Raw genomic sequence first — 12,748 nt, 5'->3', positions numbered from 1 at the left:
CCCGTCTGCAGCTCGGACTTTTTCCGGAGACAGAGAGGGAGCCCGACATGCTGTAGAAATTAGCCAGCATCTGCAGCCCTGCGGTCCGCATTCTGACTTTTATCAGTGGTAAAAGAAAAGAAAAACCGAAAGGTGGGGAGGGCGCCCGGAGCCCAGAAGCCCAGGCGGGGCCCTCGAGCACAGCTGGCCCCCACCCCGCCGGCCCCCGTGCGTCCTCGCTCTCCTGCTGCGCCCGGGCCCAACCCGGTGCCAATGCGCCAGGATGGAGAGATCTCGGCGCGGGAGGAGATGACGCAAAAGCCAGTGCTCCCCCCCAAAAAAGTGTTTCTCCAGGACGAAGATGGCGGCAACTTAGCCGGGGACTGAAGATGACTGTGGCTCTCGGGAGGCCCAGCCCAGGCGATTCGGCCCCGAGGTCCGGGGGAGGCGGCGTCAGCAGTCGGAGCCCGGCGGCGGCGGCGGCGCCCGCGGGCAGACCTGCAGCGGCGGCGGCGGCGGCGGCAGCAGTTAGAGCGCGGGGTGGGGGGTGGGGGGGAGGGAGAGCCCTGCCGGCGGCGGCTGCCCAGGCTCCGGACTCGGGGAGAACGAGCGAGAAGTAGGAGCAGGCGGAGCAGGAGAGAAAGGAGAAGGAAAGGAAGGAGGAGGAAGAAGAGGAGGAGGAGGAGGAGAGGAGCTGGGGAGGCGCTCTGGTCGCCGTCAGTGGGCAGCGGAGACGCGGCATGCCCCTGGCAGGGAAGAGCGGGCTGTCCTCAGCAGGGCCATGGGGACCCGCGCTGTGACAATGCCTGGGTGAGAGGAGCAGCGCCAGCCACCCCGCCACCTCCACCACCATCACCTCCTGCACTCAGCTCACCACCGGCCACCAGCCCCAGCCTCCTCCGACTGCCTCTCTCTCTCTCTCTCTCTCTCTCTCCCTCTCTCTCTCTCTCTCTCTCTCTCCATTATTGTTTTCCACTCTACAGAGGATGGGGTCGGCTTGTGATTAGGTCGGGAGCAAGTCAGATCTTCCTCCAAAGCCTGGTAATATTTATGTAGTCAAAAGAGAGAGAACAGAGGGAGAGAGGGAGAGAGGGAGAGAGAGAGAGAGAGAGAGAGAGAACCGGGAGGAGGGGATAAGGAAATTAAACCCTTTAAGTCAATGCATATTGTGGTGACACCGGCACAGGAGCCCTCACGGTGGAGTCGGCCAGGGCTGTGCGTTCCCAAAATATGACCAGGGGTGCTTGGATGTGTCGGCAGTATGACGACGGCTTAAAAATCTGGTTGGCAGCACCCCGGGAGAACGAGAAACCGTTCATCGATTCAGAGAGGGCTCAGAAATGGCGACTGTCTCTGGCATCTCTCTTGTTTTTCACAGTCCTGCTCTCTGATCACTTGTGGTTCTGCGCCGAGGCCAAGCTGACCCGGACCCGGGACAAGGAGCAGCAGCAGCAGCAGCAGCGGCAGCAGCAGCAGCGGCGGCAGCAGCAGCAGCGGCAGCGGCAGCAGGAGCCCTCCTGGCCCGCGCTCCTGGCGAGCATGGGGGAGCCCTCGCCCGCCGCCCAGGCACACAGACTCCTCTCCGCCTCCTCGTCCCCCACCCTGCCCCCCTCCCCGGGAGACGGCGGCGGCGGCAAGGGCAACCGAGGCAAAAACAACCGGAGCAAGGCTCTTTTTCTAGGAAACTCTGCCAAACCCGTGTGGCGCCTGGAGACGTGTTACCCCCAAGGCGCCTCCTCGGGCCAGTGCTTCACGGTGGAGAGTGCGGACGCCGTGTGCGCCAGGAACTGGAGTCGGGGGGTGGCGGCCTCGGGGGAGGAGCAGCAGGTGAGGGGGACGCATCCAACTCCGCTCTGGAACTTGTCGGATTTTTACCTTTCGTTTTGTAATTCCTACACACTTTGGGAGTTGTTCTCGGGGTTGTCCAGTCCCAACACTTTGAACTGTAGTCTGGATGTGGTGCTCGAGGAGGGCGGCGAGATGACCACTTGCAGGCAGTGCGTCGAGGCTTACCAAGACTACGACCACCACGCTCAGGAGAAATACGAAGAGTTTGAGAGTGTGCTCCATAAATACTTACAGTCGGAGGAGTACTCAGTGAAATCGTGTCCGGAGGACTGTAAGGTAGGAACAGGGGATTCCCACCCTCCCCCACTTCTTGAGCTTTTCTGTCTTGTGTGTGTTTGGCTGAGATGTCTTCTGGAGTTTTAAAATAGTCTTTTTATTTATTTATTTTTTAAATGCTGGTTTTGTTACTTCAGTTGTTGCTTTTGTGGTGATGAGGGCCTGACTTGCTGCTTGAGTTGGGAACACCTCCAGGATTGCTTGTGGACTGGTGCCTTCTTCTGGGAATCCCTGGAAGCTCAGTGAAGACCCCGGTGCTCTGAGACCAGGAAACTGATGCTTTAACTATCTCTTATGGCTATGCAGTTGGTACGAATTCTGACCCCCCCCCCCTTTTTTAATGGAATTTGAATGAAGCTTGCTAGGAAGACAGACGTGAGACTGCATCCTGATGACCCCAGATAAAACCAGAGTCAGTGACAGGCATGCACGGTTTGGCTTATGGACCTGCACACATGATCTCTCTCACAGTGACATCTTTAAGTCGGTTGATCAGAGGGACAGTGGACGGTGTTTGTAGTTGTTTATGTAGGAAGAACGAAAAAGCATTTTGTCTGTTTTACAGGGGTAATTCTGGTTGTTTGCAAAGTATGGAGGCCTACCTAAGCATATTTATTCATCAAAAGTTTCCCATTTTCTCTTAGACATTTGTATCATGATTGATTTGAGACTTACTATGAGTAGCAAGTTTTAATTGAGTATCTGATGATCGATGATCAGTGTTCGCTTATTTACCAGACACCTTATGTAATTAGCTTTAATTTTCAGGATGCTCTTCAGAATGGCTAAATGGCAAGTACTCGATGCTGTGAATGAAAAATACTGAACTCCTCAATCATATATGTTGTATTCAGCCTCTTCCTGTTGAATGTGATAATGTACAGAATCTTGGCTGATTGATAAAGGAGAAGAGAATGCAAGTTTCTCCAAAAATAGTCCATGTAATCGGGTTGGGGGCTTATGCTAGTAGACATGTCCCTGTCCGTGGTGCTGAAACGAGATTTGCTTGAGAGCTCTGTTGAAACTACTGCAGTGACCTTTTAGTAGGAAAGAAATGATGACAGAATCTCAATAAGCCTTTATGTTTCATTCCAAGGGTAACTCTTAAACAACACAACAAAATAGTATTGCTTTTCAAAGTCATAATACACCACATTCTCTTCCTTTCTCCTCATGACTTCCCCAGCCCCATGCAGGAACTGAACAACTGTCTTCCGCCTCACTTAACTTTGTACTGGAGAAGTGTAATCAAGGGCAGTATGGATCAAAGGCTTTTGTGATTCTTTGACAAGAGAACTGGGCTAAGAGATACCTGTTCAAAATGAGCATGGTTCAAGAGCTGTATTTTACTTTGGGTTGATTGATTGTGCTTTTGACAACTAAGCTAAAGTCAAAGTAAACTTGCTTTGTCAACATTCTTTAAAAGAACAGAAACAATCTTCTTTGCCAATAGTAATGTTGAGTTTACAACATTAATTTGAAATGCTCCTTTACTAGATAAAGGGATCTTAAGCTTTCTACCTATTTTTCTTAACCATACCACAATAACTCATGCCTGGGAATCAAAATTATTCTTAATGGCAGAAGTTGGTGAACGACTGGCATATTTATTGCATAGTTGTTTATTTTGACAAGATATGTTGCATCAGAATTGTAAAGGTAAGAACACTAATTCTACTACTAATAAAAAGGGTTCAAGGGCTTTAGCATAGTTAGGTTTAAAAGTGGTACCTTTTAATCAATTTGCTTGCTTCCTTGAATGCAAAGTTATATAGAAATTTCTAGTAATTCCAATTTGCATAGGTTCAGTATTTAAAAGGTAGTTTTCATTGTCAGTAGAATGCAGAATATTTTCAAATAAACATGTCAAAATATCTTTGTTCAAATCCCCAGATTTTAAATATATATGTGTATTTTCTTCTTGCCTGAAATAAATCTCCACTTGATATTTATATTTTTGAAGTATAGCATAGGTTAAACTAATTTGTCATGTTGCAAACTACTTCTGAATTGTGTTTCTGTATAAAAGAGTCATCATTACCTGTATACGCAAAACATATCATAAAAATATTAATTCCTTTTTAGAAAGATTTCTTCCTCACATGGAAAAGTAAATTCAGATATTTGAGTTTTTCATTGCCACGACACAGAATTTATTACCCATGATGTCTTGTAGCTATTTCTTGGTTGTGTGATTTCAGTTGATTTGTAAATTTGATGTATTTATTCCACAATAACTGTTTTCAAAAATTACACTTTCAAATTTAAGGTGTCAGTGTTTTTGGGCTAGTAACTCACAAGTTGAGAGCTTTAGTTTCTTAGTTTAACATATAATTTCTTTATGATTATGCAAAAGTCACAAATGCATCCACACCAAACTAAGTTACATGGCTTAACATGCTACTTGTACACATTTGAAGGATGTGTCTCAGTTCTTTCTAAACAAACTGATTTCAAACATACTTATAATTATGAAAAGAGGACTATAATCAGGGGCCTTGTTCAAAATATACATTCCATGCAAAATTTTCCAAATTTTAAGGTAGCCACAAAGTCTTAGGCTACATTAAAAGTAAATGCATTATATTTCTGGGATTGGTAATATATGCATGAAAAAGATCCAATTTTGATAGTTTATAAATTTATTTTTGTAGAATTATTGACAGAATATATTTAATCATATTAGCTATACAAACTGTTAGAATTCATACTTTAGGAGAAATAGATTAACTTTATTATACCCATATATAATCAAATGATTAATGCTGTGATTTCTAAGTTTTAAAAGTTAGAGCATGTATTATTAACTTCCAGTTTTATATTCTTCACTCCATTAAGAAAAATGCCACATAGCATATATGTATAAAATTAAAATAGATCAAATTTAATTTTTATTTAATCTTTTAAAAAGGCTTTTTGGCCTATTATGCTGAAAAACAAAACAAAACAAAACCTTAATATTGAGCTAAAACAGTCATAATGTCTTGAGTCCAAAGCAATTGGAGATCAAATATAGCTTAGATTTACTTTAGCAAACCTTTGTATTGTAACATATGATAGAAGTTATTTGTACCCAAGAATATTTCCTAATATTCTGAGAAATAACTGGTTTAGTTTTTTTAAAGAAAATATGCATATTTATCTAGGAAGTAATTTATGAAAAAATAAAGAACAAAAACCATTGCATGTATCATTTATATTACAGAATTCAAGCTGCTATAGCATATAAATCAGGTAGCAAAAATTATGACAGTAATTCTCTGTAGTTTGAATTGTTATTCAAAATAGCGTTTTTGATATAGATTTAATAAGAATCTGACAGATCTGTAAAAAACTTCAAGTTGGGTATTATTATTAAAAATGCACTATTTAAGATACAAAATTATGTATGGATATTATTAACATGCTGGATTTTTTACAATATTTTCTGTTAAATATGCCAATCTTTAGCTCCTAAGCATTCTTGAAAATGTATATTATAAAAGCTTGTGATACTTAGGAAATATAAATATATGTGTGAACTGGTGAACTTTTGTTACTGCTAACTTTATTACTTAGTATCCCTTAAGACAGACGGTCAGTGAAAGCGGGTTTGAGATTAGATTCTAACAGAAATCATTACATCATCTGTATTTTAGTTCTGCCAGCACAAACTCCAATCTTTACATGCTCACGAACGTATGCATTCTTATTTTTTAATTTTGATAATCTCCTATTAAAGTAGATTCTCTTGCTTATTTTTATTTAACAATCATTGACCAAGAGATAACCCTGCCAGTGTTAGGCATATACCACAGCTGTGACACCTGAAGCTTTCTGCATAGCTTGCAGGAATGACACAAACAGTAACCAGTTTGATAACACAGAATTTACATTACATAATGTGCAGACAAAAAAGGGCATTTCTTAGGTTCTTATTTATTTTGGTGTCATGCACTATAGATTCTTACAAAATAGTTTTTTTTTAAAAGAAAATCAACTATCTAATAATTCTTTCCACGAAAATACCATTTTGCTGTTGATAAAGTGCTATTGTATGTGTATGACACTGTCCAGAACTGTGGAACACATCTGCAAATACAGCTCTTTTATATTTCTCCACTTTGTTACTGCGGAATCAGACAGTCTAACCATGCAGGTGATCACTTTAATCATTAGTAAGGCCATTTGTAAGGTCAAAGCCATGATCATAATCATTTTTATGACCCAGATCTTTTCTTTATTATATTTTTGCTCCATATGCAACTACTAATTTATGATCTATGTTATATTTTATAGGAAACACCCCAAATCTTATCTTAATTTTAGATGTCTGTTGTTTTATGGACTAAATAATGAGTATCTTTACTTTGAACTTGTAACTGGGTCAAATTAGTAGCTATATAGGGCATAACCACACAATTTCAATAATTGCTGTTATACATTGGTTTAATCACTTTAATTAGATGAAGAGGGTGTCTGTGTATGCAGGGTGAATTAAAATATGAAGGAAAGGAGATCAAACAATGCTTTTAGCCTCATGCTCCCCCACATATAAGTCATCATACGTTAAGATATCTTTTCTTGCTAGATTGAATATGCAAGAACAAATCTACAGATAGTTATTTCAAACAAGAGAATATTTTGCTTTGAATTATCTGACCTGTTGCTTTAACTTCAAGTCCTGCTTTCCTGCCTAATCTTCATCTCATATGTCAACATCACATTAACTTAGCACCAAACATTTTTGTCATTTATTTTATATTGACTTATACTGCAAAGATGTTTCTTCAATTTCTGTAACTATTTAGTCTAGATCAGTGGTCCTTGGAGTCACACTGGAATATCCTGGGGGATCTTTGAAGAAGCCCCTAGCCCTGAAATAGATTCTGATTTCATGGGTCTGGCTTGTGTCATGGGCTTGGGATGTCCAGTTTCTCTGGTGACTCCTGTGTGTGGCAAAGGTTGAGAACCTCTTTTCTGGTGGTCAGTGACAGCTCAAGTACAAAGACCTTCCAGTCCTTGTGCCTCTGTAATATATAATAGTCTCATTTGCTCAACTGATGAGAATAGAATTCAGATATTTTTGAAAAGTGGTAGAGGCAACAGGACATAGCCAGAGGGCAGGAGAGCAAATATATAGTAACTAGGCTGAGGAAGTAGATGAAAAGTGAACCAACTGGTTGTAAGGGTTAAGGGATATGACCAGAGAGAACAGGAAAAGGAGGTGGATGCAGGAAGGGCCAGAGTTTTGATGACTAAGGATGGGTCCGCTGGCTGTGCGTGCTCTTTCTGCTGGGCAGAACTGAGTCACTATGCCAGTGTTCAATAATGGGTTGATGACATGAGGGCAGAAACTGAATGATTGTCTTTCTGAGACTGATCAATTACTTGATTAGAGGAGCTCCAGTCTCATTATTTTTGTCTCTAGTTTTAGCCCATGTAAATGTCCAAAATTTAGACTTTTTTTTAAGCGTACATATTTGGTTTTAAGAGAAGACCTTTTCGCTTTTCGTAATATTTTGCATGATTCTGGTCAATTCTTCATCTGTTCACTTTATTGATCCTAGGAAATCACTAATTCTTTTTCTTTTTTTTTTCATTGTAATGATAAGCCATTTTAAAAAACTTATTTCTATATTACTATAATATCTACTTGACATACATACAGTTTTTTGAAGGTACAAATGCTATGTAGTCACAAATTATAACAAAGCTTAATTTAGGAATTAGTTTCTAGATGATCTTATTCTGTTTGGAAGTACTTATAATATCAATGATATTTATTTTTCAACATTTTAGATGATAAGTTGCTGTGAAATGTTAAATCTAAGTTTTATCTAAGAAAAAATTAAATACTATTATAACCCAAATTATGTTTATATATACTTATATTTATATATAATTATATAATAAATATATATAAATATTTTATATAAAGAAATAGAATTTCTTTAACAAAATGTAAATTTACTTGGATTCTTTAAAACTGGAAACATTTGCTTTTTTTGGAACAAATGGTTACAGATTTATAGTGTGTATTGTATTGGAATACACGGCGATACTTAATTCTTGGCTGTTTCAAGTGTTAAAGGTAATAGTTGACCCTCCTCCCCCCACCGCCACCTCTTGGTAGTCCCTTCAACCATTTATAAAGCTACCACAGATAGTTAAAAAAAAAAAAAAAGTCTTGCAAAAATGAAAGTTTGATATCTGCTCAAGAACTGTTACTGATTTTAGCAGTGACAGGAGCGCGTCCACACACAGCATGTGATGGGTGAATGCAGCATGTAGTTCTGTGGAAATGCGTAGGGAATCTGTGTGTCAGCTGCTTCACCCCACACGGGAGGGAAAGTGGGCTCTAGTCAAAACCGTGTCCTTCTGCCTGGTTTCTTACCTTCCTCTCAGTGTGCCTGTTTATCACCTGGCTGAGTCTTTTGGCATCTGGAAGTGGCATTTCCAGGGCCTGTGTCCCACGGGAAACCCGAGGTTCAGGAGTATGTCTTTGCATCTCTACTGCCATCAAAAATGATCAGCCTCTTTCTTCTTGAACTAACACTGACTTAGTTTATTTGAAAAGAAAATTGAACTGAGATGTAAATGGGTGATCATGACAACGTATTAACTCTCACAGAAAATGATTTGAATCACTCTTGGATTTAAGCGCTAGAACAGGCTTCAACACTAGCTGTTTGATAAGCTTTAGAGCTTATTAGAAGTCAGAAACTTGTCTAATTCATTTAATCTTTACATCACCTCTTTATGAGGTAATTTTAATGACAGTTTTTATCGATGAGTAAAGTAAGGACAGAAAGTTAAATATTCCAAGGTCAAACAGCTGGGCAGTGGTAAAGATCAAGTTCACTTTGTCACTTTAATGTATTTTCTCTTTTTCTTTTATTATGAGCATTACCAACATACCAAAGAATGAAAAGATTAGTATGATAAGCCCACACATACTTTCACATAGATTTAACAACTGTTAAAAAGTCTTGCTGTAGGAGATACCTCTGGGGAGGTGTTTGTGCCCAATCGTGAAGGATCATATATCCCATGCTAAGGCTTTTGAATTTTATTTTCTGGATGAAAAAATATCAGAGGAATTTTAATCAAGGGGGATTCATTTGGACAGAGATTAGATGACTTAACAAAAACAAATCATATGGAGAGAAGGCCAAAGATGAGTCCTAAGGAAGAACAACTTCTAAGGGTTTGGACAGATAAAGGACTAAGGAAGGAGAGAGAGAAGCACAAGGAATGAGAGTGAAAATATGAGGGAGAATGAGAATGGGGGCAGGTCATGAATGCACAAGAGAGAGGAGGAAGAGGTGGAGGGAAGGGAAGGGAAAAGAAATCATGAAAATGTCATAATCTGACAGGAAGGATTTTAAGAAAGATGCAGAATTAGTCAGGAGTGTCTTATCTTGCAGAAAGGACATGTGGGGTGAAGCCTAGGAATAGGTCACTGGATTTGGCAATTAGCTTTTTGTCAACCTTACAAGAGTAGTTTCAATAGCTTGGTAGGGAGAGATGTCAAATTGTGATGGATTAAGGAATGAGTTGGAGCTGAGATAAAGGCTAGTCTGAATGACTCTTCCTTAGGAGAGAAAAGAGAAGGAGACTGGAATCAGTGGGAAGATGGGAATTTAAAGAAATAAATGTTTTATGATGAACTAAACTTTAGTATATTTGTAACTTTTGATGTGCGATCTGGATAAGAATATGAGATAGAAAGTACCAGATTCAGAAAAATTTAGTAAAGACACCAGATCCCGAAGAAGAGGTGATGGGTTCTCATCTATTCCTAGCCTTGAGGAAGAAGAAAGGTTGTATCTGTGCATTTTGCTATACATCTGAGATCCTTTGTTTTGTTTGTTTTAAATAGGAACAATGTTTTAATTTCAGGATTTTAGAAAACAATTTGTCATCTTGAATATGCTTAAGTGAAGTAGAAAATTCATTTTCAACTAATACAAAATAAGTATTGCTTATAAATATCAACAATTACATAATATGTGTTGTTATAAATGCTTTCTTAGGGATGTGTTGCCCTGGGGTTTAATCGTATATTAAGGGAACCCACTGAATTAAATATGGCTATCTCTTTATAGGATTTCTTTAAAAAATATTGAAATAGAAATAGAAATTAATCTAAAATCCGATAGAGAATGTCATAAAATGGTTAAAAGAACAGTTGGGGAGAGCCTGGGTTTGGGCCTCAGATTCACCATTTATTAGTTACATGACATCATCTTAGTTACTTAAAACAGGAATTTTAGTATCTCTTTCATAATATGGTAACAGGGAGGAAATCAGAAGGCTCCCATGCATATAAATGTACCCAACCTAGGGCTCAATGATGCTCAATAAATACAGATAATTCATTAAAAATTGTGGGGAAAAAAACATAAGAAAATCAGTAAAATTAACATAGTCTTTACTTGAGGTCTCATAGAAATTATCTGGTAAACAACACTCATTTACAAGAGTTTTATAAGCAGACTTTGCATCTTGCATGATAAAATTCTCAGTTTATTACATCTACATGCATCTCTAGAAAGGGAATAAATTATTGAACAATGCTAAAATAAAGCAGAAAACATGAGTTCAGCTGGAGTGAAAACTTGAAGTTTTTCCTTATTTTAGATTAAAAGGTCAGTGTGCTGAGATCCCCTTAGGTTACCCCAGAAGGATTTGAGCCTTTTTGCACACAAACCTGTTTGAGAGGACAAGTGGAGAAACCATTGTAATGATCTTCCATCTCCTGGAACTCTCTTGGTTAAAAAAATAAATCTTGGGGAAAGTTCTTTGTTAAGTAGTTTGTAAGGCATTGCAAAGTCCTGCCTTCAAAGTCCACTTTAAAGGACGAGGCCCTTTGCCCTGCCTTCTAGATACTTGGCTTTATTTTTGTTTTTTTCGTGTCCCTGTTATTTTCTGCTCTGACCCACATTTACCCACTGAGCCAAACTTAGTATTTTTATTGACTGGGGAAGGAGAGGAAGTCGGGTAAAAGATTGCCTTGATACTGAACTAGAGCTAGCAGACAAGGCAAACATGGCAAGTGCCAAGACATAGAGGACTGAATTAAGGAATAAAAGATGAGGCAGTGCTCTGTGTGTGGCAACACGATTGCCCTGAGAAGACACGAGGACACGCAGCAAGATTCTTTAACCAGATAAAAATCAGCATGTAGAAGGGGAGTCTTATTATCCAATACTCCCAGTAGCTCTCGAGGTGAGAATGAAGCTCTGCACACAGGTGTTTTATGCAAAAATATCTCTAGTCTCTCTAAAGAAGAGTGTTCTGTGAAAGGATACAATGGGACGAGTTGCCTGAGGAAATCAGGACACATTGCTGCAGAAGTTGTTCAGATGAGGGGGCTCTCTCTGCTGTGACCCTACAGGATGTCATACCTGAGTGTTGCAGTTGACCAGGTGATTGTAAACATTCCATCCAACAGCCTTTGGCATAAGATGAGGCGCTCAGAAGTGATAAGTTTGCACAGTGAAGTTGTACTTATTGCTAATCCCTGCCAAGGAAAAATTTTCTTACACACAAAATGTAACTAATTTCCTAGTCTAGTACCCCACTCATAGTAATACTTTGCTTCAAAAACTGAAAATCTTGACAACGTCAAGTTTAAATTATTTCTCTGGTTTCTGTTTCTATTGTTATCCGTCTGAATAACTTTTTAAAAGAATCAATCAGTGACATATGCTTATCCTGAAGATGTATAGAAACGGAGTTAGACTAATCAATAAAGACAACTTGTTTTCTGTTATTGCTGATTTGCAGAAATTCTCTTTATATTCTGATCACAAGCAACAATCACTGCTCTAGATTCTCACACAGGACTCAGGAACATGGTCAGACTGGGAAGGAGAAAGTGGATAATGACTGTTCCTTGTTGGTTTTGTGGCACTTCTTTTCATGCACTAACTCACCGCATATCCAGTTCTTTGGGGATATTATCACCGGGAACAAAAATCACTCTATTAAATTTCCTACTCTCATGGACTTGTACTCATTTATTGAGTTTTTACCACAAATAAGCCCTATGCTGATGACTGAGGGTTAGAGAGTTAAGGAAATGTGCTCAAGTTCTCATAGGTAGCCATGGCGTAGCCAGAATTTGAACCTAGTAGTATCTGGGCTTAATCTCAGAGGCTTAATTTATCTATTAGATTACACTGTCCACTTTGTTGTTCATGTCTAGTTGTTTTTGTTTTTGTTTTTGTTTTTGTCTTTGCCTTTGTCTTTTTTTTTTTTTTAAGGGTGGAGAATGTGGGTAGAAAATGGCAGGAGTAGATGAAATATTAAGTTCTTTAGCACATAAAAAGAAACAACACACTTCATCCAGATTTCTTCTTGCTGCGGCAGCTTCTTGTGGGGAATAAATAGGGGCCTAAAAGTCAGAACAGCCGAGATGTAAACTGCCGTTTCACCAGGTCCTGTGAGGTAGGGGTGCGTCCATCCAGTTTGAGGAGTCAGGGAGAGGAGGAGCAGATGGGGCAGGCGGATAGTAAAATATATCTGGCAAGCTGTCCTCTCAGCTCAGGCCATTCTGAAAGGAGGTGAGCACTTCCTACCACACAGCAACAACCCTTTTGAGACATAAGCTGGTAGAAAATATTGACAAATTTGTCCTTCTAACCTAGTAATTAGC

At 39.7% G+C, this 12,748-nt stretch overlaps 1 protein-coding gene across 1 annotated transcript in view; it reads left to right on the top strand.

The window, feature by feature from the left end:
• Positions 1-1,209: 1,209 nt before the first annotated feature.
• Positions 1,210-12,748, top strand: part of LOC111146948 (family with sequence similarity 155 member A) — a 617,300-nt gene continuing 605,761 nt past the window's right edge. The window contains exon 1 of the mRNA XM_022502693.1: positions 1,210-2,103. Coding sequence (XP_022358401.1) covers positions 1,210-2,103 — 894 coding nt within the window. The remainder of the gene's footprint in view (positions 2,104-12,748) is intronic.

This window comes from Enhydra lutris, unplaced genomic scaffold, assembly GCF_002288905.1.
Source record: "Enhydra lutris kenyoni isolate GAN:26980312 unplaced genomic scaffold, ASM228890v2 scaffoldscaffold15, whole genome shotgun sequence".
NCBI lineage: Eukaryota > Metazoa > Chordata > Mammalia > Carnivora > Mustelidae > Enhydra > Enhydra lutris.
The sequence above is the reverse complement of the archived record's forward strand: the minus strand, read 5'-3'. Positions and strand labels throughout refer to the sequence as shown.